The 26,190-nt window shown below is 38.0% G+C and overlaps 2 protein-coding genes across 2 annotated transcripts in view; one reads left to right on the top strand and one right to left on the bottom strand.

The window, feature by feature from the left end:
- The window catches only part of ACSBG1 (acyl-CoA synthetase bubblegum family member 1), a 40,970-nt gene extending 30,505 nt beyond the window's left edge, over positions 1 to 10,465 (top strand). Inside the window, exons 8-14 of the mRNA XM_072870342.1 lie at positions 2,375 to 2,551; positions 3,066 to 3,247; positions 4,416 to 4,649; positions 5,231 to 5,448; positions 8,039 to 8,178; positions 9,229 to 9,475; positions 10,169 to 10,465. Coding sequence (XP_072726443.1) covers positions 2,375 to 2,551; positions 3,066 to 3,247; positions 4,416 to 4,649; positions 5,231 to 5,448; positions 8,039 to 8,178; positions 9,229 to 9,475; positions 10,169 to 10,245 — 1,275 coding nt within the window. The 3' untranslated portion in view covers positions 10,246 to 10,465. The remainder of the gene's footprint in view (positions 1 to 2,374; positions 2,552 to 3,065; positions 3,248 to 4,415; positions 4,650 to 5,230; positions 5,449 to 8,038; positions 8,179 to 9,228; positions 9,476 to 10,168) is intronic.
- Positions 10,466 to 11,421: 956 nt separating this feature from the next.
- On the bottom strand, positions 11,422 to 26,068 carry IDH3A (isocitrate dehydrogenase (NAD(+)) 3 catalytic subunit alpha). Its single transcript, XM_072871426.1, has 11 exons — positions 25,877 to 26,068; positions 23,437 to 23,499; positions 21,534 to 21,617; positions 20,056 to 20,170; positions 19,306 to 19,493; positions 18,914 to 19,047; positions 18,131 to 18,233; positions 17,988 to 18,052; positions 15,677 to 15,761; positions 15,025 to 15,177; positions 11,422 to 13,069 (listed from the first exon to the last, which is right to left on the bottom strand). Exons 1-11 carry the CDS (start codon positions 25,901 to 25,903, stop codon positions 12,986 to 12,988), a joined length of 1,101 nt encoding a protein of 366 aa, XP_072727527.1. The 5' UTR covers positions 25,904 to 26,068; the 3' UTR covers positions 11,422 to 12,985.
- Between the last annotated feature and the right edge of the window lie 122 nt (positions 26,069 to 26,190).

Raw genomic sequence — 26,190 nt, 5'->3', positions numbered from 1 at the left:
CTGTGTTTTGAAATGACTGGTACATACTGGAGCCTTGAAATTCTTTTGCTTTTGCAACATGGATAGTGTACTACAAAGCAATATTCAAAATGCAGTCGGCTGTTTCTGGTAAAGTATAAGCATGGTAGAGAATGAAACTCTATTCCAGCTAGCACTTCACAAGGTTGAACAGTTTGTTATGAATACCAGTTTTTTTATCCACTGATTTTCTTGTGAGATATAATGCATATTTTCATAAATATAATTCATAGATTGCCATAAAGTCTCTCAGGTGATGTCACAGGTCATCTTAAAACAAACAAATCATATACATCAGCCAGCCACTATAAAAACAGCCTGATAGACTGCTTTTGCAAATTTTATTAAAATTGGGGATGGATATGTGGTGTTTTGTTTTTTTTTAACTTTGGTATTATTATATTTCTAGACTTGGGTTTCTACATCCATCACTGGAGGATAATACAACTCTAGTGCATAGTCCTGGTGCTTACAATAGACCTACCTGCATTCTTGCGAACAGAAAATTTTTCAGTGATAGAGAAAAGCAAAGTCATTTGCAAAAAGGACTTTCCTCAGAGGTCTGCTGGCAAAGATCTGGACTGTAGTTGTTTTCATTTTTTATATATATATACTTTTAACAGGGCTGGGTGAGAGTGGAAAGTGCTAGGGAGCCTTTCTGAACACATAGACAATCTGTGAAAGGGCTGGTCTAAGTTGTGGCCTCTCCATAAAATAATGCAGAAACTATTGCAGACATGCACTCTGTGAGGAGGAATTCACCCAAATGTAGGGAATCAGTTCGGTAGTATCTGGAAGCAGAACATAGTGGACTAGATAGACAAAAAGAGTAATCTGACGTTGCAAATCCTAATACTCTTCCATCTCAGAGGAGTCTGGTGTCATTTCCATGTTAGCTGCCAAACTATTCCTGGCTGCTGATCACAGACTATTTTTATGTTGACGAACAGTGGAAAACATGCCTTGCCTGTAACTGTGCTGCTCCCTTCTTTAGTCAAAAGATGTTTGCAACTGTCCATGTGCAAAACCAATGCTGAGTCAGTCATATATGCACCTATACAGATCTGCTGTGAGTGTGCCTGTGTGCTGTGAGGCTTGAAGGATAAGGAGGATAAGCAATCAATATAGCCACATCGCAAAGACATCCCATTCTGCCTGCTGTGTAAGTCTCCCATAGCCACTTGTCCAGTGCTGCCATCTAAACTTGGAGTGGCCTGGCCTGACAGGATGCTGCTCCTTAAAAACCTCTCTTGAGAATCTGTATTTTCTTAGACCAAATGTACACTCGTACCTTGTAATTTATTACAAAGAAAAGGAGCTGGCAGGAACATACTGTGATAACAGGTATTGCATGTGATTTATATCTCTTCCCTGCCGTCTTGAATAATCTCATTTCTGTGTCCTGCCTTACCCATTTTAGATTACAGACTCCTCTGAGAAAGAGCTGTTTCTTTTTTGGTTTTGTTTTGTTTTGTGGTGGTTTTTTTTTTTTTTTTTGCTGTGCACATGTATCTTCCCCCGCCCCATACCATCATATATATTTGTGGGTCTTCCATGTGCTATATTCTGATAATGAAGGTATGCATATTTAGCATCCTTGAACTGCATCTTCTGAGATAAAGTGGGAATTAGGAAGAAGGGGGGGAAACATCATACAGTTCCACTAAGAAGTCAAGCAGTACATCTTCAAAAATATTCACACATGCAGTGTTGCTCATGGTAGGGGGTGAAGGGGTGTGCGGGGGAGTGTTCCTTGTGAACCACCGTGGTGAATATCCTGGAGGCTTCCAGAGGAGCAGAATACAGCTGCTATCTTCCTCATTAGTGCTTAGCCAGGTGATGACCAATACAAGAAAATGAGCTCATTGCTGATACTAAACTGTTGTGTGAGCTCAGACATCACTGAGTATTTATTGTTCTTTTTCAGGTAAGCATATACACATAGCACTGGTGAAAAGTGCCTTCTTGATAGAAAGTATGCACAGTAGGAGAGTTGCAAAAGAAAAGGCAGATGAATTTACTCCTGACCCATCCAGCCCATGGCTTCCCTGCTCAGTGTGTCACTAGGGCGTGGGGAGTTGGTAGTGTTCATAGCCCAGTCAGGTAGCAGAAAGACTGCGTTTACTTATGTTATCTGCAAGTCTATGTTGCTGCTAAGTTCATCTTGCTTTTGACTGAGTGTCCCCCAGGAAATTGACAGTCTGGTGTGTTGTCAAAGATTGCAATGCCTTCAGCAATTTCTGTGAGCACAGATTCTTCATAGTTACATTAGCATAGCATGAGGATCCTTGGTTTGTGTTAAAAGTGTTCTATGTGTTTTATTATATCTAATGTGTTTTATTATTTATTTAAATAGATAACTTGGACATCAGCACATTGCAGCAGAGCAGGAGATATGCAGCCTGCAGAGGTCCAACAAGAGTCTATAGTCAGTTATCTCCCACTCAGCCACATAGCTGCACAGATATATGACCTGTGGACTGGAATAAAATGGGGAGAGCAAGTTTACTTTGCTGAGCCAGACGCTCTGAAGGTATCTGTCTTGTATTACACCTAATTAAGCTTGCATTTCTTCCTCTTAGAAAACATCCCAAGGAGAGAATATGATCTTTGAAGAGGTGCAGAAGATGAAGATTTAGAGTCTGTTGTTATAAAAATTATGGAAAACTAAAATCCATTAGACTCATGATCCAGTGCTCTAGACTCCAATTAAAATGTATAATCCAGATCCATAAGCTTCTATTAAGGCAGAAGAATATGCATCTAAAGCAAAAGAAGTATAAGCAATTTTTGGAGGAAAGGGAGGCAAAAGGAACTAAACCACAAATGCGCTTTCCCTCTTGTATACGTACCTCCCTGTGATGTGTCAGAGCTGGCACATGTTAGTGCATCTGTCTGAAGTAGGTTCAGCAGTCCTTCTTTATATCCTACGTGTTTAGTAATGTTCTACATGTTAGCGTTGCGAGATGCAGACTGCATGACCAAACCTCTTTATCACTGCTGTGGACCTTTTGCAATGGTTTGAAATGATTTAATGATTTTAACAGGGCAGCTTGATCAACACACTAAAAGAAGTGCAGCCAACATCTCACATGGGAGTTCCCCGAGTATGGGAGAAAATCATGGAGAAATTAAAGGATGCTTCTGCTCAGTCAGGATTTATGAAGAAGAAAATCCTGTCGTGGGCTATGTCACTTAGCTTGGAGAGAAATCTAAACTGCTCAAGCAGGTATGTATTATAATGAGTGAGATTTCCATCAGCCTGAATGTAGCTATCTGCTTGTAATAAACTGTGAAGCATCAGTGAGACTCTAAGTGTAAATGAGTAAAATTTGGCCTGGCAACACAGCAAATACAATGCAAGAAGGGGGGTGTAGTTATCAATTACAGTAGGCTGATCTTAAACACAGGTGACTGTTAGAAGTGTCCTTCCACCCTCCCCGAGAACATACTCCCACTAACACATCCCCCAGCTCTGTGTCGTCTGTGAATTGAACAGGTTAGTGTTCAGCTGGGAGAGTTCCCTGATGCAGTGCACCATGTGACTGCACAAGTGCTGGTTACTGGTGTGAGAAAAGGGCATGAATTTGGAGGAGGTGTATGAGAGGGGGGAAATTTGGGGGGACAGCCCAGACAGACTGGCTCATGACAGTTTGGGGTATGCACCATGTGAGTAAGAATATCTCATCTCCACACAAACTCAGGGACACCCCTTGTGAATTCTCTGAGCTCTAGGTACATTATCTCTGTTCTGAATAACGTTAGTGTTTTTCTCCATAAATTCAAATATTAATGTTACTGTATCTCCATATAATAGTTAAATGGAGTTATATTTATGGACTATAAATGGACTAATTAGTCTCCATATAGTTAATTTAACTATATCTCCATAAATTTTCTCCATAAATTCAAATATTAACTTAATTCACAATTCTTTCCTGTTCCAAAGTTCTTTAAAGCGTGACACAATGAAGTGTGAAATTGCTTATAGAAAATAGTGTTCCAAAAGATCGTGCAGTGATACTGCTTTGCTTGTCTGATCATTCAGCTTCTCAGGTCCTGCAAATTTCAGATTTTAGTGGTATAGGTTCTCAGTGAGCATTTAACTGATAATCAGGAATAAAAGAGCTTTGTTTTAAACAATATGTTTTTATAGATTCTTTATGTATTTTCAGTATTCAGACACCTCAAGAGTTGGAGTTCACTAGCAATGAAAGATACCGAATAAATTAAAAAAGGACAAACACGTAACCTGTTCTTACTAATGTAACTTCTGTCACTGCCCAAAACCAAAGGGCAAATATATCTCTAAACAAAATTTGTGTCTGATTTTGTTTTGGAAATTTCATAGGTTGCTCTGACTTACTGTCTCCTTCTCTTGTGTGTTTTGTATTCAGCAGTGGTTTAAAGCAGTTCTGGACAAGGTTAGCAGACTACTTAGTGCTTGCAAAAATACGCAATGCCCTGGGTTTTTCCTCCTGTCAGAAGCACTTTTCTGGTGCTGCTCCTCTCAATACAGAAACACTGTATTTCTTCTTGGGTCTGAACATCACCCTGTATGAGGCCTATGGGATGAGTGAGACCACAGGCCCACATTGCCTATCTGGGCCTTATATTTACAGGCAGCACAGGTAACTTTTTTTACCTTTTTTTTTTTTTTTTTTTTTAATGGTATGTTTCATTATATCTATGAGAAGAGTATTTACTAAGTTCAGCAAAGATCTTATCGCTTATTTTATTTTCTCTCAAGGCATTGCCACTCTATTATGACTTTGGGAGGCAAAATAACTTCCAGGTCAGAAGCTGAACACATTGCCTCCATAGCATGCCATGCCAAGAGCACTGAAAGTGATCTACAGCATTATATGCAGAACACCAGTTACTAAATCTGATGTATATCATAGCCCTGCCCCAGGGTGGGATAGCTTTCAAATGCAAGACCTCAAATACAAAAGTGGTTTTAAACCTGAAGATACAGAGGGAGAAAAACCAGGAAGCACAGGGCAAGATAGACAGCCAAAAAGTGCTTAGATACCCTAACATATCTGCCCTAGTGAATCAATATTCCATGGCTTTCAACAGTTACAGCAGGGTGTTATTTACAGTCACTAATATTTTGACAAGTTCAGGGATTTGGCATGTTAGATATCTTATCAGTATTATGTTTAATATTTTTGTGCTGCAGATGTTGTTTTCTGCTCTTCTCCAACAGCTGTGGTAAACCAGTACCTGGCTGCAGAGTGAAATTGGTGGACGAAGATACAGAAGGGAATGGAGAAATTTGTTTCTGGGGAAGGACTGTTTTCATGGGCTATTTAAATATGGAAGACAAAACAAAAGAAGCCTTTGATGAGGATGGGTGGCTGCATTCTGGAGATTTAGGAAAACTAGACAAGGATGGCTTTCTCTATGTCACTGGAAGAATTAAAGGTAATAAGCACAATCTTGCTCCATGTTTATGGTAACTGTCCAGCACTGTTCAGTCACATGTCAGATGTGGCCCTTCTAATTAAGTGTCTTTCCTCTAGTGCCACCGGCATTGACCTAATAGGAAGGTAAAATAAACTTTCCTATGAGGAAACTATGGTGTGCCCTGTTCCGGAAAGGTTTCCCTTTAGTCTGTAATAGGTGGACATGATTCAGTTCCTACAATGAGGCTTCTTATCTCCCAGACCTTTATTCAGTATTAATTACAATTAGTAGTATAAAATAATAGTGCAGGTTTTGTGTGTCTTCGTCGATTCTAATGATCCATTAAGCTGTCCAGTCTCCCTTTGAATCTTGCTAAATTGTCTTAATTGCACATTAGAATGTTTAGACAGTGATGAGACGCAACCCTCTGTTATATAAAAGTTGTTGCTGTAGGTCAGAGCTAGGTTCCTCTGATGCCTTAGGTGATGTGTTTGCAGAGACTAGTATTGAAGCTTGAGAGCAGAAGGGAAAGTTAAAGCTAAAGCAATAAACCTGGGTATTATTACAGTACATAGCTTGAAGTCTCACGTGAGTAAGACTGGTCACTTGCTTATTCGGAAGCTTTTTTTCACTATACGTATTCAGAGTGGGATTGGTCACAGTCGAGATGTAACCAGAGAAGATTTAAAAATTGAGTAACTATCATCTTGGAATATATGATGAAGCACAAGGGAGATAACACAGATGAGTGAATTTGTCACAGGGTGACAGTGTCCTGTTAGGAATCAGGACTTAAGTAGATACTATTAATAGCTTGCACCAAATGCAGCTATCTTGATTTTTAACTTGCTTTCTTGTCTGATTCATTTTCCTTTAGTATAGCAGTTAGCAACTCCTAGTCTCATTCTGTCATAACATTTGTGTTTCACTTACATCTTCCTTGATTGCTGAACTAATAATGATTACTCTAAATTACAGGACAGGTACACCATCTGGGATAAAATAACTGTCTGTCCAGTTTCATTACAGTTTTAAATCCAAGTCCAAATAAGGTAAAATATAATAGAAGGTAGTAAAGAAGCTTTTCTTCTAGTGACTGAAACAGGACTTCTTCCTTTGGTTCTGTGGGTCTTAGGAGTTTTAGGACTCATTAGCTGCAAAGCACAAAGATGTAGCTAGAGAAGTCCATACAGGGGGAGTATTTGTAGAGGTGTGGAAAAAGTTGTTACAATTATTACAGTTGTCTGGATCAGCTGGGAAAAAGCGGACATCTCAGACAATGAAAAACTAAGTGCCAGAGAGATTGGTAGAGGATGTAAGGCAAAAACAGGACTGCAGCAAAAGGAGGGGGGAATGAAAGGAAAAAATAGACCTAGACAAGTTTGGATACACAACTAACTTTGGTATATATCTGTGGTTTGATAGAAGTCTCTAATTCTATAAACAGTACTTGTGCTTCCTCAAATGTGTGCAGTGTGTTGACTAGGGAGAGAAATAACTTTTATAGTTATGAGATCAATGCCTATTCCATACCAGAAGGTTGAGTATAGACTGGAAGTTATTTCTCATCATAGTTCTTATGGAGCAGTAGAGATGGTAGGGCCCAAACCTGTGAATGCTGGAAGGGTGCTATATTCCCTTGATTACATCTAAATTCTTCAAGTTTATCACTGACAAGGAATCGGGTACCAGACCTCCTGATCCTTAATATATACAGTCAGCTGCATTATTACACAAAGGACCGGTATACCATTTGTCTGCATTATTTGTTGAAGCATGTTCTGAAATGCTGCAAAGACTATTATTTGAGGACAGTGAGAAGTCACTAGTGTAATGAAAGCAAAGAGTTGGAATTTACTTAGATAATACTCAAATTTGTAATAATTCCAATGAATGTCTGTATTATACTTCAGAATGAATGCATTCAAATAAAAATGCACACTCCTTTATCAATAGAATAAGGTATCACTGCCATTGTTTACAAACCTTAAAAGTATTAAGATTCCAGTCTGTCATTATATTCCCTCATGTCAGAAGTAGGGCAGGAATCACTGCTTCCACTCCAGACTTCTTCTCTTAAGATCTCGACTTGTCCCTCCTCACACTCCTCTCTCCCTTCTTTCCATGTTGCTTTTATGGAGCCTTCCTGCAGTAGTAACTTATTTTTGTCTGACCCCTCTTGGTGGCTTTAAGAATTAGTTTTAATCATGATGTTAACAATGAACTTGCTTTTTGTTGAGATAGCAACAGTAAAATAGAGAGTGAATCCTATGCTAATTTGGAAAAGATGATTGCTCACAGAAAAATTCCAGATTATGCATCAGTGCCTTGAGAATAATTAACCTGTTTCTGGATTATGTAAAAATTATCTGGAGCAAATACGTTATACTGAGGGAGAACTGAGAACTTGAGCACATATTTGAAAAATATTAGCATTTTTATTTTGAAGATAATTAATTAATAGGCTTTGTTCTTTTTGAAAACATTATCTTTGAAAAAAATCTCCCTTATTCTTTATGTCAGTATACGAAAAGTGGGTTGATCCAGACATTAATCTGATCTTTGGAATTTATTTGAATTCAACTAACAGCCTTTCTTTTTTGCCTAGATTTGATTATTACAGCTGGAGGTGAAAACGTGCCTCCAATTCCAATTGAAGATGCTGTTAAAAAAGAACTCCCAATTGTTAGTAATGCTATGGTGATTGGAGATAAAAAGAAGTTTTTGTCAATGTTGCTGACCCTAAAGGTACACCAGTTATAAAATTTATTTCAGTGAAATTATACCTACACCTAACAAAACAAGAAGAATTTTGAACTATTTGTAAAAAGACCCAAAATTAGATAGGAGGATGTTAGTGGGGAAAAAAATACATAGCAACTACAGACCAAATCCCGATGATCTAAACTTCTTATGATTAGATAATCTGCTAAACATCTATGTGTTTACTGCTGTTTCTCCTATACATGGAGTAAGACCTATTTTTTTTATTTAAATGCAAATTTTAAATTTAAGAAATGTTGAACGAGTGAGAAGTCTCTGTAACGGAGCACAAGAATAGCTTTTATTCTTACAGATGAGCAAAGACAACAAATGTTTCTGTTAGGGGCAAAAACAGTTTCTAACAGAAACTTTCCAACAGAAGCAGACTTTCCAACAGAAACATTTCTCTACAATTTGTTCTGTTCATATAACACGAGAAGGTTGACTGTAGAACAAAATAATTAATAGCTTTGCTGTGGTATACGCTTCAATTGAGAAATCACTTTTTTCTGAAACATTTGCACTTCATGTTCTGTGTACATACATAGTGAACTACCCTTTAGTTTTTCTCAAGTTGTTTACCTCTACGACTGATACTCCTTATCTACAGGTACAATAGAAATACTAATTTAAGAAGTCTAACTTCGAAGAATGCTTCTATCTCAAGCTGTTTACATTACACCACAGTAATTCAATTTAATGATGAGCTAAATGTTCCCCTGTAACAATGGAGTAATTTGGAAAATATAGTAGAAATTCAAGGTATATAGATGGACTTTATTGCCTGATTCATTGACATGTTTTAAGTCTGTTCGTGTTATCTGCATATAAGCCAAATATATTTGCATTTGGTAGCCAAGTGGAAATAAAAGCACCATCATCTGTAGGTCTTTCTGCTTTTTAAGGTTTACAGAATGTTTGGGTGTTGATGCTGAGCCTTCTTGATTATTCCTAGTCAGGGAGGACCTGATCAGAGTAACATTTAATGCCTTGTAAGAATGAGCATTTGATGATTCACTTCATTTGATATTTTAGAGCATGCTGGACCCAGATACATCTGATCCCACTGACATTCTCACTGAGCAAGCTAGAGACTTCTGCCAGAAGACTGGTAGTAAAGCCACTAAAGTATCAGAGATTGTAGCTACAAGAGACCATGCGATCTACCAGGCCATTCAGGAGGGAATCAACAAAGTCAACATGAATGCTACTAATAGGGTTCATTGTATTAAAAAATGGATAGTCCTGCCAAGAGATTTTTCCATTTCTGGGGGAGAACTAGGTAAGATTTACTGATTTATATTGAGGTACATACACAGTAAAGAGGCTGCTGATCTAAGAGTATACAAATACAGTTTTGCATGCCAAATTCTGGGTACAGCCACTAGAGGGAAAGGAAGAAATCGTTATGCAGCATGTGTTAAAGAATACAAAAATTGGAGGTTTTGCGGTGTACGTATGTATCAATCTGTGCTCATTTACAAGTACAGCTCAGAGTTAAATTTCAGATTGCTTTGGGCAATTAAACAGTCAATTCTGGTTAATTCCTTGTGCATTACAGTATCAATAACTTCCAGTAATAATACTGAAAATTTCTCGTTTAAAAAAAGAAAAGAGAGAGAGAAGCAAGAACATGAAAGCCTGACAACAGAGTCCCAAGCACATTACCAGGCTCTTTGAATAAACTGGGAATTGTTTAAAAGCTTTCAAAAACATCATCCTTTTTTTAAATGAAAAAAGTAGTAGTAGTCAGTCATCACCCTCTTATCTGCAGCTCCCTTTGAAGTCCTCATGCTTATGTGGAGGCAACCTTACATACCATGCTTGCTTCTCATTTTTAGCAGGTATCTATACTCAGAGTGGGAGATGTTCTTCCAAACAAGCTCTTCAATAGAAAATCTTAGGAACCAAAGCTCAAACTGAGTAGGAATTTTTGTTCCTATTTCTGCTATTGTGACTAACTCCCTCTTTTAAGGTCCGACAATGAAGTTAAAACGGCTCACCGTGCTTGAGAAATACAGAAATGAAGTAGACTCCTTCTATGAAGAATAAGAAGTCTTTCATCCAAGCATTAAGAAAGATCTGTGAGCTAAAGAAAGTATTTCCTAATCAAAAGCATTAACGAAGATTATGCTTGTTTTGTTTTTGTAGTCTATTGAACTGAACCACTAGAAAACTGCTGTGTCAATGTAGTTGTTCCTGATACTTACCTGATAGTTTGTCCTCTTTTTACAGAAGCATCTACACAGTGTCTGTTTTCTGTTTTTACTTTATGCCCTAAACGATTAAGATGAAAAACATCCTCTTGTGTTGTATAAAGCAGGTATAACTAATTCTGCTAGACTGAAACAGAAGGAAGATTTTTTTATACAGTGATCTTCCCTTCCCTTTTTTTTTTTTTTTTTTTTTTGTTCTACGGGAGGTTGCCTGTAGCTCATGATACATTTTGGTAGATCAGTAGTTAGCAGTACTGCTTAGTGAAACTTATACCACTCCAATGATAAAGATAATTAAAAAAAAAAAAAAATCAAGAGGGCTGGTTTTTACCTTCCCAGAGACAAGTTTATTTTTGTTCACTAAGACAACATTTCTGAACCTAAAGACACTCCTCTTCCATTCTTACAGTGGCTAGAATTCAGACTTCTCTGAAAGCAGCAGCTCATCACTTCTTAAATTCATGTTGAAATAAGCATTGCTATTTCTCCTAAAAACAAATAATCAAAAAAGGTGGGAGAATAGCTCCCTAACACTGAAAGACACAAAGTAGCAAATACAGGAGCTCTCACATTAAAGTGCTATTTAGAACAGAAACTTCTTTAAAATTGTTTACAGCACTTTTTTTAAGCAAAAGTGTTTAGAAGCAATGTTTGTCAGTGTGTTGCAACACTACCTGCGTGTTTCAATATTCACATTGAACTAATTCTGACAAATGTGAGCTGCATTTCTTTTTCCCCTTATAAAAAAATAAACTTGACAGAAAGTTATCTAAAGGGTTTGCTGTTAGTAAGTGATCTTTGGCAGAGAGTTACAATAGCTAACACAAGCAGGCAGGCTACAGCCACTGTTCTTGATCAAAAAAATCATGCAGACTAGGCTATTGTTTCCATGAAAGTTCCATTACCAGCCCTACAGATCTTATAGGGTTAAGATTTGTTGCAAGTACCAACAATCAGCTCAACACACAAGACAAGATAGCAGCCTAGGATTATAAAAACAAAACAAGCAACAGGACTTTAAAAAGTTTATTTTTCCCCATTTTGTGCATAATGGTAATTCAGAAGTTCTTTAACAATATTAATCTAAGGGAAACAAGGAAGCAGCAGCTTGTAAAACACAGAAAGAAGTGTTGCCCTATTCACCAAAAGCAGAGTGCATGAGGAATAAAGCTCATTGTCCCTCCTCCAACATGTCGTTAGACTGTATAAAGAAAAAAAAAGCTGGGATGCTTACTTTATAGAGTGACACTGCAAGAAGTTACTCAAAATTGATTTTACTTCTGAAACAACCAGCCTAAACAGTCTTAAGAGGAAGTAACTAAGTGGAGCAATATCTATTAATAGAATTAAGCTTTAAGAAGCCTGGTTCTGGCAGGAGGAATAATCCTGTGCTATAGTCATGAGTTTTAAAATACACATTTTCTTGTAGGGTCTACTAATGGAAGCATACCTTAAGACATACAGATCAGAATGACTCATATGACAATCTGTATGCAATGAAGCAGGGAGGGAAAGGAGTTGCTTTTGTGCCCATTAAGCTTAGTAAGCAGGGAAAAAATAGTCTCAGATCCCCTTGAATAGGGATGAAATGTATTTCTGGAACATAGGCACCAGAGCCAAACCTTCGATCTGTCTTAATCCATTTAGGACTAGTCCCTTACATTCAGAGTTTCTAGAATAAAATTACTAGTCAATACAGTAAGACACACTGAACAGACTATGCATAAAAGTACAACACAAAAAGCATTCTAGCAGAAGTAATGAAATATTTAGTATAAATTTGCAAAGTTAATACTTTCTGTTCACAATATATGGCAGAAGTAATTTTCTATAATTTGCTCTCATTAGAACTCTGTAAAGTGTGTTTCAGAGAGAAAAATTTGTAAGAATTATTTTGGTATATAGATTTGAAAAATAATTTTACTTCAACATTCTCACTTCTTGCTGGTTAATGGTTGTGGGTTTTTTAAAATACACAAATAGATTAAATCTCTAGCATTTTCTATTTCTTTATTCATGCCCTTGGAGGGCAAGGCTATATTTCATGAATCACCAGAGTATCTAGAGTGGGTTTTTTCATTGCTTTTAACATGAAATTGCTATTTTAAGTTATTTTATACCCGTTTCTTTAGGAAGGTCATCTTGTGCTATTGTTAGGCTGAAAACCTATCTTTTAAATTTCAGTAAGATCAATAAAGTAGGTTTTAACCATTAAGGTGCTTTTACATTTCACTAATTCTGTTACTGGTTTATTTGCATAATTTTTCTTTGTGGAAAGTAAAAACCTATAGTTGAAATGGAAAAGGGTAGACAGTTACAGTGGCAATAAAAGAATTCACTTACATAAAAATGTTCACCAGATAGAAAAAAATAAATAAGACAAAGCACTTTAAAAAGTCCACTGAAAGCAGGCACAAGCATTTGTAGCCATTTGGACTAAATTTATTAATGGAGAGGCCCTAACTAAAAAATTTGCTCTCTTAAGAGACAAACAAACTATATGGATATCAGGTTACATATAATGTACTTTGTGTGATGTGTCCTTTCGGAGTTATTACAAGTAGTATGAGAAAAGTTTAATCTGTGTCCCGTACTCTGCGGCAGATCTCCTCCGTGAATTCTGAACACTTGGCGCTACCTCCCAAGTCTTTTGTCAAGACCTGAAAGAAAAAATAGTATTACTAAAATGTTTTATAGGGCTAGTCTTGTTTCTGAACAGTTCCATATGTTGTTCTTGCATGTTGTGTATAGATACTAAATAAGGGTGAGAAGGAATACATCAAGTTTGAGTTTTTCTGCATCCCATATAGCCTTCATCAATAAGGACTATGCAGACTGAAGCAGGTAGAGAAAACTTGAGTATGAACATCAAGCATTATGTTACCAGATTTCAACATGATTTTGTCTTAACTAGAGGAAGAAAGTGCATTTGGCCAAAACTCTCCAAAGTCACTTGGCCACAAAATAGTGTAATTAATTATTTAATTTTTCAATAAGAAGTTTGTCCTTTGGAAGTAAAATTCATATATGAAGGCTCAGCACAAAGGCAACTAATTGAGAGTCATTCAGTACGGTTTTGGGGTTTTGTGTTTTTTTTTTTTTTTTTTTTTTAAGGAAACCCACACAGAAAAAGCACACATAGCTCTTAATGCTGCATGTTAACAGTTCTTTAAGTTTGCTTAGTTTAGTTAAGAGCTGGAAAAATGCAGAGTTAAAAGAAACTTTTTCATCAAGTACAACTCCTGTCTGGCAACATGAAGATAGTAAAATCAAATAAAAATTGGACAACATTACTTGTCCAATCTAGCTAGATTAGAGCAGTCTAGGAGACAATTTAAAATCATTAGTTTTCCCCTTACATGACACACACAGAGATCTTAATTAAATGGCTAGGGTGAAGGGAGGAAAGAGAGAAATAGCAAGCATGAGAAACAACAAAGGTTACTATTTTAGGATCTTGTCATTTTAACTGCATTATGCTTTTTTCAATTCAAGAAGATTCTCTCTATTGTGAGCATATAATCATAACATTGTAAGTAACTAGTAAACGAGTAGCCATGTCACAAAACTTGCACTATGTTATCTTCCATAGAATTACTGACCTGCAGATGGAGGATTTCATTTCCAGAGCAGTAAATGGGAATTTTACAGGAGCACCTCTTTATTCACTTGTAAGTTTAGATTTTTTTTTTTAACTGGCTTCTACACACAGTAAGATAGCTGCAAACAGACCACTTATGAAATGATGACAGCTTTTTGTTTAAGCATGCTTGTTACTTTTAATTACAAAGCAGCTGCTTATGCTCCTGCCCAAGGTAATTGAACCAGCATGGCTAACTGCTAATCCTCTTTAACTGCAATCTTCAGGATCTTTCCAGCTGTGTTTTGAAAAGGTGGATGGGTGGATGTCAAAGTAGATGTGTGAACCAATAACTTTAAGAGCACAAATTCAAGTCAGGTTTCAGAGCATAAGCCCCCCCAGAATATCCCATTTGAGTCTTGAATCTGGAGACACTTATTGCCAAAGGGAAATCACATACAATCTTAAGGGAAAATGTAACTACTGGATAAAAACTGTTCTTTCTAAGTCCAAAAAGCAGTGAAAGCAGTTAGGAGGAAAAAAGAATATAATTGACCGGAAAAAAAAGAAGCAGAAGTATTACAGTCAGGACTGAAATGCTATAAATGAAGTGGATGATTAAGCCTGTGAAAGGCAAATAAGTGTCCTTCACTTCAGGATCCAGATTTAAATATATATGCTTTGTATGCATTATAAACTTCACAAGTGAAATACCACTAGTTACTTAAACCTCTAATCCCCTTCATGAAAAACTGACTCCGGTTCTAGCTTTTAGAGTAACAAAGCTGTGGAAATGTAGAATAAGCATTACTGAAACACAAGGAATGCTACAGCCTATCCCTATTACTGAGCTGGGCAGATTTAATACCACCAAAGATAATATAATTACTATTAGAGAAGGATAGCGGCACTGCTCATGCGTCAGGCCAGCACAGCAGGTCATCCACTGTTCTGGTGTTAATGTTCTAAGTTAATTTTTGCTGTGATAGAGTATGATTTTAATTCACTGCATTTATTTGCACACCCTCATATTACCTTTCCATCTTTAATTGTATCAAAGCATGCAGTCTCAATTTTTGTGGCATGTTTGTGTAGTCCCATGTGACGCAACATCATTACAGCACTCAGAAGAAGGGCAGTTGGATTTGCTAAGTCTTTTCCTGCAATGTCTGGTGCCGTTCCATGAACCTAGAAATAAAAGTGAACCTATCTGTTACAACGTCAATATGTCGATTAAAATGTCCTAGGCAATTCAAGTGTATGCTAGCAACCTGAAACATAGTCCTTGTGCACAAGCATGTTAAAATAGGAATTAATTCACGGTGATACAATTAGTGGAAAGGAGATAGGAAAGACCAGAACAACTCAGTTCAAAGGCATCGGGAAGGGGGAACTATGTCACCTAATATCTCCCAATTGCGCCCTTCAAGTTCTGTTTCACAGAGGGTGTTTATCTTACAAAAAAGGGGGAAAACAAAGTGTCAGTAAAAGGACTTGCAAAAATCTATGTGTAATACATACTTTAACTACTCTCTCTGGGTAAAGTTTCATTGTCTTCACAGTAGAAAAATAGTTTTATGGAGAACTTACTTAAATGACAACCACACTGTATGTCATGGAAAAGTTTTAGATTCTTAAGTTGAGACAAAGTAGTTATTACTGCTATAGCTTGCATACGAAGACTTACAGATTCAAAAATCGCAACTCCATTAGCTCCGATATTTCCACTTGGTGTTACTCCAAGACCCCCAATCAGTCCAGCACACAAGTCACTGAAAAAGAAGGAAAAAAACCCCAAAAAACAAACAAACAGAAAAACCCACAACTTTTTCTGTATACAGTTGTCTCTCTGCAAGGTATTAAAATAATTAAAATATTTCTGTTTCATATTTTACTGCAACAATAACTTGTTTTATGTACCCACACTGTCTGAGAATACTATTGGGAAAGAATAGATGCTGTTAGCCACTTGTACTCCATTGGAACATTTGAAAATTTGTAGAACTACTAGCAGGAGACAATTTAATAAAGGAAAATTAAAAGGAAATTCCAAATACTAGAATAAAGCTGATTAAGACATAGGCACAGCAAAAGGTACTCAAAGCACAGAATACCTGTAGAAGTCTCAAAAACTAGCAAAAACTGTAATGTACAGTTCCCTGTAACTATTCAGATGTCATCTGAAGAGGCCACAGAACTACTTTTCACATGTAAAGTCCTTCTAAAAAACGTGGAAGAATTTTGCTTAGGTAGATGAATTACTAGTAGTTTAAAAGTTTATTGCATATAGCTTAAGGAACATGTTCCAGGTGACACCAGACTAGCTTTCCCCCTCTCTTTACTGAACAGCCCATAAGTCACAAGTCTGACATTAGCAGATCATCAGACATAAGCAATTTGCATTTGGTTTCCTCCAAAATTAACATGGGGAAGGACAAACCAACGGTGCCTGTTGTCATCATATTGTACCCTCAAAGCCAAACATACTGATAAACAAGGCTCTTAAAACTCTGATATTTTAGCATACTGTTTTATTGCCTACAACTTAGCTAATCAAGGACTAACAAGGAGAAAAGTTTGGATGACAATGCAGAACAATATTTTAAGTTTAAGCTAAAATAAACCAATTAGCTTTAGTTGTACAGAGTCTGAGGGGAAAAAATGGATGCAGTCTACATTTGTCACTTTAGGTATTTAATACTTCACAATAAGAGATTTCCTTCTGTACCTATTCAGGCCAAGAAACCTGTTTGGCATTATGTTCACGCTTTAAAAAAGCACTGCGGGTAAGACTTTGCCCCATGACAAAAGTGCCCTTCTTCAAGAACAGACTCAAATTTATTGACAATTTTTAGAACTATGAAGTTCTTTACAGAATTTCTATGAGAACTTTAAAATCGGCAATACTGAACTAGGTGAAGTGAGTTGAAATAGTACCGATGATGGGACTCATCTGATTTCATCTCTTCTAGTTAACAGCGTTAATAGCTGCTGAGAGGGCCCTATGGACTCCTCTATCAATTCTTAAAGCAAGAAGCATTAGTTGGAGTCTGGTTTTTCTTAGATGTGACAGACAGCCTTATCAGAGAGAGAGTGCAATTTTAAGAGAAGCTCAACAAGCATTTCTTCTTATACTTAAGTTATCTTTACATTTATTAGCTGTACAAAAACAAGAGATGGATTCTAAGATGTAAGTCATCACTGAACTTTTAAACAAATTCTGATGCAAGCTATTTTCTCAATCTCTCCTTAGAGGTGCAAGGAGAAGCAATGTTATGTTATACACTTGAAAGTTCAGATTAAGATACTTAATTTTACACGCAGTATTTAATTGAATTTACACTCTACCTAAACATTTTACAGAATGAAAAATGTGTGCTGATGGATTTTGCCTTCAAGACATCTAGTACCTCTAGCATTAATGTTATTCAAATATGAAATTTAATTTGAAGATAAGGAAAAAATACAATACATAAAACAAGAGCTGGTAGGATATTAAAAGGCCACACATTTCATTCTTCAGTGACTATGCAGAATCATTTAACTGTATGGCTAGCTTGCTGTAAACATTATGGCCCCACAGTCATCTTAATCTATTTTAGTGATTAAGATTAGCACTAAAATATCTAACTAAGTGTTAGTTATCCCCAATATCTAACTAAGTGTTCTTTATTACAATTTAAGCCATTAAATTCTTCACACATTGGGAGAAATTTCTCTTCTGCCCCATCTGAACAATATTCATAGTCTCCATAAGCAGAAACCTTTTTTTTTTAAATAAGAAGCACATTCTCATAATATAGCACCTCCCAACAATATATTAATAATTTAAGTGTAATAATACCACCCTTTCTTCCCATTTAGAGTCTGATTTATAAAGTTTTAAACTCTGGATGCATAAAATCATCACCCATCTGGCTAGCGTGTAACCTGAATAACTGTCTGGAAAGTAACAGTATTTTAACATGTTGGGTTAGTTTAAATTACAATCTCCATACCTGAGGATGTCACCATACAAGTTTGGCATAACAAGCACATCAAATTGTGATGGATCTTGAACCATCTAGAAAGAAGTATATTTTCAGTAAGGTTAAGAATTTAAACTAAAAAATAACCACAATTAAAACATATAAAGACTCACATTCAGACACACAGTATCCAGATACATTTCATTAAATTTAATGTCTTTACAGTTTTCTGCTGCTTCCCTGCATTTTCTTAAGAAAAGCCCATCGGACATTCTCCTGCAATTAAATAAGCAAGAGAATATTGCAGTTATTGTAAGTAAGCAATACTGAAGATAAAGAAAACTGCATGCAACAGAGGATTAAATAAAAATATTGGAGTGCAGAAACTTAATCTGTGACTAATTATTCCTTATGTTAAATATGAACAATACTTTAAATATATTACAGTCAGAGAAGTTACGCCTTTTAAATTTCCTCCTAAAATACTTTTGTATCAGTAGTTTAACAGGCATACATTAATTCTCAGAGTTACTCATATTTATTTACTAAAGGCTTACTGAGTTTGTAAAGGTGGTGTCACCTAATATCACATGTGTTGTGACTCAGTTCATTACAAAGTGGCTTGGAAACTGTAAAAGACACTAGCCATTTTTATCCTCAGTTTTTAAAATGGTCCTAGTTTAAGATATTTTTAAAATAAGAACTTTGCAAGGAAAGTCACAGGATTACTATAAACTTACTAATAAAAACATAAGTATGTAATAATTAAAGGCCTATGAATACTGGGTCAGTATTGCCCATTTTACTTAGGAGGCATTTATTTTGCTTATTGCCAATTTTACTTAATCCCACTAGGATCAACAAAAGTTATACATTTGAGGAAGATTTAAAAAGTTATTTATAATTAAATGCATATTCTTATTTGTTGTTCTTCTCAAAAAGAAGTGTCAACATACATAATATTTGCCTTGTGCACAGCAGTAACATGGCTTCTCTGATTATTTCTGGCATACTCAAAAGCAAATTCTGCAATACGCTTACTAGCTTCTTCTGTGATCAGCTTGATGCTTTGCACAACACCTTCAACAATCTGAAAGACAGTAGTTGCATTGATAGTAAAAGTGTAAGCTCAGTTTTCAAGTCACTAGTATGAATGTTTGGAACAAAGTAGTAGAATTCTGAGTGAGGCAGTCTCGACAATGCATTTCACAATAAAATAAGTTTTTTATGGGTGGCAAACTTAAAAAACACCACCCAACCTCTTACTACTAGGCCACTGAGATGGGCAAAGTTATCATTCATGAAACACAAAAAACATGCCAGAAATGCAACACTTTCAGCAACATACCACATGCTCAATTCCACTGTATTCGCCTTCTGTGTTCTCTCGAATTGTGACAATGTTCACGTCTGTATATGGGGTTTTGTACCCTTCAATTGACACACAGGGACGTACATTTGCATAAAGGTCAAAGGTTTTACGCAGAAGCAGATTCATTGATGGGTGCCCTGCAGCAATTGGGGTCTTTAAAGGCCCTGAAGAAAAAAAAAACCAAGAAGGAATGAGAAGATAAACCCCTCCATGAATTTTAGATGTGAAACTCTAGGTGAAGTGGTACTCTTACAGAGGATCTCCAAATTCCTGTTTAACCCTTATGCCGAAATGCCATGGGAATTCTCTGTGCTATCAAGAGTACTACACAGTGATAGTAATCAGCTGTTTAAAGGCCAAATTGCGACCCTTACATGGAATAGGAGTTTTTACAAAAATGTTTTCACTGAAAACAACATAAAAGGATACTATTCATTAGGAGTAGTTATCGCATACTACTGTATGTCAACTGCATTAGAAACGCATTCTGCATAGAGTCCAAAGGTTGGTAGGTAATAACACCTGCCTTTAACATATTTCCTAGAAGATCTATGAAAGTTATGGCTTTGAAATGAAGGACTGATTCAAGATTACAGAAGACTACCTGACAAGCTGTGTCCTATAATTAGCCATTTTATTGTGCTACTGATGAAGGACTTTGGCTTTAAATTAGACTCACAATAAAAACAACAGTATTTAATATCTTTGTATTAACCCCTGAAGTACCTTTTAATCCCATTTTGTTTTTATCCATGGATTCTTTGGCATCTGGAGGTATCATCCACTTCCCTCCTGGTCCTTGGATAGCTGTAACATTCCTCTCTTCCCACTGAATAGGAGCCTAAACACATTTACTCTATGTTAACTTAAATACCATGACTTTGGCTTCAAGCTTTAACTTCCCTTTCACAAAAAGGTGCATAAGGAATTTTGTCCAGGCCTTCCTAAACAATTTTTCTCTGGTGAGTGAGAGTAAGCATGAGATGTTTGAACTCAAAAATAAACAATTTTTTTTTAAATGTAATTAAGTAAGTGAAAATGAAATAGCATGAGCAACATATCATCATAAGCTTGAATACCACAAGATGCCTCCGTAGGTGTTATATACACAGAAATTGTTAGAATTGCAATATACGCGCTACTTCTTTGAAGCTCTTAGAGCTGTTGAGTTCCTTGTATACAAGAGACAAGACATTGGAAAACCGTCATCATCCATACTGCCTGGAAGACAGTACATAACATAGATATATATCTGTTATCTAACTGAAAATCTGCAAATGTTCCACAATGCTTTCTGAATTTGCATTCACCAAGGGAATCTTCTAAGTGGAGACAGGCTGCCACCCATTCATTTCATCAGGAAGGACCATAAAGGAAAAGATACGAGGGCTTTCATGAGCAAACGGAACCAATCTAAGCATAACATACTAGAGAATCCCCTTTAAAACAAACAAATATGATTAAGTATTGCAAACATGCACTTACACACAAACTTAGGTTTTACCCCTCCACACCTCCTGCTTGACTGCCCAGAAACAACCAAAACTATTGTAAGGTTTTCATATATAATTAAAGAGAACTTCACTTTTTCCAAATCAAAGTCAAATAGTTGGAATAGAAAGGGAATATGCCTTAGTGCTGTTACTAATATGGAACAATTTAACAGGCATCTTTCCTGAAGAGCTGTATTTCCTTTCAAGGAAATTGGACAAATTCTGGTGAAGTTCCTCAGATAGGTAGTAAAACAGTTCTTGGATATACTTAGTTTTCGTATCACTTAAGTGAATGTGTTTGGCAGTGCAGAAGTTTGATTTCTAAGAATAAGCCAGTCCTTTCAGACACACTTTCATCTGCACTGGAAGTCACAATGAATGAAAGAACATCCTCTATCAGTTGCTCAGGATTGCTACATCAACAAGATGATTTCACATGATATATTGAGTTCGTATTTCCAAAAATTAAACACAGCATTTGCTCTCAACTCTCTACTCCTCTGCCAGCTGACAGTTTCAAACCCTGCCTTGATATTGCAATCCTGTCTTTTATTAGCTGAAGCTTCAGACTCTTCCTATTGTCAAGAAGTTTTAATAGCTTAAACATGACTTGATCTTTTGGAAGTTAAAGAGAAAACATTTTTAATACACCTAGTTAATACTTGTTGTAGTTAAACTTACAATGCTTACAGCAAGACAAATATGACTTACTTTGGCAGCATCAAAGATCTTCATGACAGCAGCAGAAATCTCGGGTCCTATGCCATCACCTGGGATTAAAGTTACTGTTTGTACCTAGGTAGAGACACATCAGTAGGAGAACAAATGAATGCTTGTTTTCTACGTAGAAAACATTTTCATGTGTTATAGGAACCAAGTAACTAGTAGAAAAGAAAAGAAAGTTTCAGTTACCAAATATTCACTATGAAGAATAGCAGTATTGGACAGAAGCGTGAATGACTAGCTTGCTTTCAAAGGGAGCATGCACACGTTGTGAGAGAATTGTTTAAAAATCTGCTTTCTATCTATTCCTATTTCAAAACACAGAGGTTTAACTTGAAAGGCAGGTTCCTGCTCAGTACTCCTTGAAATGAATGATCTCAGCATGTTATGTTTTTGAAATTTGGAGGAGATAGTATTACCTAGTTATGGCTCTGTTACCTGTATGTCTCCAATACTATCAACATGCTACATAATACTGACACATGCTAGAAAAGATTAAATTTATGAAAAGCTACATTCACCTTAAAAAAAACACATATCATGCATATCTAAATTTCTCAAGTGACTTCCTAAAAATCTGACCCATTTTTAACACCACCAAGTTATTTTCCTCCCATAATGTTGTCAGTCTTGTTTCTTTTATCATTGTCAAACAGATGAAATAAATTGCCCACCCCAGGCTCACTGAATAACAGGGGAAGAAAGTACTTTGCTTTGATAAAAAAAAAAACAACCTATGATCAGTATTCTAATCATACGTGCCCCAGCTCTTTTTGTTTTCTTTAAAGATTTCCAACAGTTTTGTAAGGGCTTATTATTACCTACAAAAAACGCAGCTCAGATACAGCATTATTTGCAAAACCCCCATTAGAATCAACTCACAAGATATGTTTCCATCCTTCTCCACACAAAATATTCAGAATTTCAATATATATTGACTGATTTTTTGACTAATTTGAGCCAAATAAATTCACTGTGCACAACAACAGAAGCAGAGCTTCAGATAAAAGAACACTACTGTTGAGCAAGCGCATAACTGATGGAATGCCTGAAGATTAGTTTTGTGCAGTCTTGCGCTGTTGCTTCGCAAGACAGCAGGGCTCCACCTGAGCCACAGAATGCTTCATCTGAAACAGTTAATGTGGTATAAATAGAACTGGAGGTGCCTCACCTTCCAAATCTTTTTATACTGTATAAGATATGAGCAACCCTTCAGTTTCTTTTCTATCTGTTCTACCTACTGTTCTACAAAACTTATAATTAAAAGCCACGGTTCCTCTTTAAAATTAAGTCCTGCTTAAGGGTGCATGCAGTGGTGCTGAGCCCTGCTTCTGGGTGAGCAGTTTTCAAGGCCGCCTTCACTGAAAAAAAAAAAGCCTGTGGGCACTTCAAACACCTACACATAAAGAAGATAAAACATCTACAAGGAAATCCACAATCAGTGTCTAAAATACTCCAAAGAGGGCCTTGAAAAGGCAGAACTTTAGATGCAAGGCATCTAAAAGCAGCAAAGTAAATCTAGTGCTTAGAGGAAAGTCTGTAAAATAAAAAAAATGAGAAGCTTCTCAACAATCTTTCTACTTTGCCCAGTATTTGCCCATTTCCAGATGAGTTTCAGAAGACTAGCTTATGTCCATATTTTGTGAAAAGTCGTCATGCCACTTCTGTATTTTGCTAGAGCCTTTTGTATTATCACTTACACTTTAATATGCAATTGCCAAAGACAGTAATTAACCAATATAAATCCAGCATGGCATTAAAAGCACGTATGTTCACTTATTTAGGCCTTATTTTTTTGAGAACATAAAAGTAACAAGAGCAATCTTATAAATTTCTGAACCCCTTTCTTGAGAAACTTCTTAAAAGAAAAAAATGGTACTATCATACTCACAGCACTACCAAAACTTCTGGTCACCTGTTTTTGGTTTTTGAAAGCACCTAGCAATCGAGAAACCTGCAAGAATATAAAACAGAAAGATGCTATTTTACTACATAAACAGAATTTTTAAAAGTTAACAATATTGCAGCAAATCTGCATTTTAAAATCATATTGCTTTAAATTCCCTATCTCGAACTAGTACAAAAATCCAAATGAAACAAGAGTAACGAACGCTTCTCCAAGTTGCTCTCTAACATTCTGTGCACTAACACCTCATGTGGGTATTCTTAGCCCAAGGAAAACCTAGGACAGCTGCGCTTTGCAGTGCGCCATACCCTCCTATCTTGCCTGAGGATGAAGGGAAGTTACTGCACAATAACCCAAGTCCTTACATACTACACATTTGAAATAAAGTTGCAGTAACTCTAAATAGATGATATGCTAAGGATTAAGATTCATGGAAAGCAAAGTGAAAAATCAAACAACATTCACTAACAGTTGGGTGGACAGTATCTTTACACATTTTAGGTAATGTTTCCAAAACTACTTTACATTAGTGTCACTTCTTCCATTCAAACTGTGGTGAATTTTGTTCTTCCACCTTTTTCATCTGTAGGTTTTGTACTGTTGCCTTCTGTGTGCCTGACAGTTTTTAAAAAGCGTAATTGAAATGCACATTAAAGACAAAATTCACCATAGCAACAAGTCTACACAGCATAGTCAAAGAATTACACTTTCTAACATCTGAATATTCTGAACTGGCATTAAGCTTCAAAACTGGGGTGATATCTCGGCTTGAGCTCTTGCCTAGCTGAGCATCACGGACAAAATCCCCAATCGTATCAGTATCGATAACTTAACTGCAGAAAAATCACAGCCTCACAATCTTACATTCCTCTCTAGGATTTTTCATGCCTCTGTGACTTAAGAGTCAGAAGACTTCTAAGTGTAAACAGGTTTACACTACTTCAGTGCTACCATACTCACGTATGCAGCCTATCTGCAGCCATCAGGCTAGATGGGAAGGTATTTGACAATTTGTATTCCTCTCCTGTCCAATTTGTATTTGTAACCTTCTGTCTTTACTGAAATGTAAAGATAGAGCTTAAACATAGCTGTATGGCAGAAGGGACAAACTATGTTGGCACTAATGGAAACAACTAGAAACAATATAATTCTCATGTATATTGTAATGAATGCTGTGGAAGAAGTAATTTAAGCTAGAATTTATTTTTACTTGTAACCCAACATGAGATGTACAAGGTCATTGCAACAGGCAAGCAATATCTACCATAGCAAGCCATATATTTGAGGCAATAGCTGGAGCAATAAATGAAAAGGTGAGTTTGACTACACAAGTGTAGTGCCCTCATGGTACAGTTCCCACATACAGAGTCAGGATTCACATTCCAGAGTAGCCCTGGAAAGGGAACAGTCTGTCTTGCCAGAAAACATGGGCCTGGCACATTAGACTTAAGTTCAACATCTGTAACGCCAGCAGAGAATCAGGCTAAACAAAATTGATCCATTCTGACATTAAAGTCATGTATGGTGATTAACTCTTGACAGTTCTTCCATATTTAGCAGGTACGTGAAGCAGGGCTTCCTCGATGACTTAGCCTCCAACAGGCTATTACTAAAAGGCGCAAAATAAATTTCATTTACCCAAGGCAAAAAGCAGCAGTGACTCCGTGACAGCCCCAGGAATAACAGCTGCATTTCAGAATAGCTCAGAGCCAGTAAATCCCAAAGGACAGGTAGTGGGCCAGAAAGCAACTGGACAAAACCCAGTGACTGCCTCTTTTCCTCAGGAAGACTCTGTAATGACTGGTATCGCAGGCCGTTTTCAGGAATGACGTTTTAACGTTTACTGCTTGTAAGCAGCGCACGGCTAGTCCCGCACGGGGGGAGCTCCTAGCAGCGCGCAGCTGGAGGCGCACCCCGGGGATCACCCGTTCCTGCCCGAGGGCTGATCCCCTCCTCGGCCTGACTGCGGCGAGGCGCCGTACCGCTGCCGTGACCTCTACGGCGCGACCTCCCCGACAGGCCGCCGCCGCGGGGCCGCGCCGGGAGGGATGGCGCGGCGCTCCCCCCGCCCCGGCCGGCCCTCGCCCCGGGCGTCCACGGGCAGCAGCTGCCGTTTGAGTAAGGGTCCGCCACGGACCCTTCCCGCCGCCGCCCCGGGGGTCCGGCCCGGGAAGCGGGGGGTGGAGAGAGCCCACCCCCGCAGGACCGCATTCGGCCGTGAGCCCTGCGGCCCTCCGCCCCTCGGGAGCGCTGCCAGGGCCCGGCGGCACCGCGACCTTGCGGGCGGGCGGGCGGCCCCCCGCGGCGGCACCGCCTCAGGCACCACTGAGCCGCCGCCGCGGTCGAGGTCACACACGCGCGCCCCGGGCGGCCGCCCGCCCGCCCCACGGCGGCGCAGAGAAGGAGCTTGTCCCCCGTCGCTTACCGTAGGGATCCACGCGGCTGCAGCCATGATGCTCCCAGGCACCGCGACTCGCTGAGGCCTGAGAACACCCGCGCCTCCCGCGAAACCGGAACCGGCGCGCGGAGAACAGCACGCCCCGCCCCCGCGGCCTTAAGGCCCCGCCCCCGGGGAGACTGCAGCTGCGGCAGAGCTGAGGAGGCGGTGGCGGCGGCTCGTCAGTTCCCGCCCGCCGTTACCCCGGGCTAAGCCTCCTTCCTCATCCTGCCCCCGGGAGCGGGGATGCCCCCGTCCTTCTGTGCCCTGGCCGCGCTGCCCCGGTTCTGTGTGGAGGGAAA

This window comes from Ciconia boyciana, chromosome 8 (assembly GCF_034638445.1).
Source record: "Ciconia boyciana chromosome 8, ASM3463844v1, whole genome shotgun sequence".
Classification (NCBI taxonomy): domain Eukaryota; kingdom Metazoa; phylum Chordata; class Aves; order Ciconiiformes; family Ciconiidae; genus Ciconia; species Ciconia boyciana.
This window is presented reverse-complemented; position numbering and strand designations above follow the sequence as displayed.

Coding starts and splice junctions, on each gene's coding strand:
- IDH3A (XM_072871426.1), bottom strand. CDS start 25,903: ATGGCTGCAGCCGCGTGGATCCCTACG. Junction 19,048..19,305: donor ACAGTGGAATTGAGCATGTG/GTATGTTGCTGA, acceptor ACTGTCTTTCAG/ATTGTTGAAGGTGTTGTGCA. Junction 18,234..18,913: donor GTGCACAAGGCAAATATTAT/GTATGTTGACAC, acceptor ATTTAATTGCAG/GAGAATGTCCGATGGGCTTT.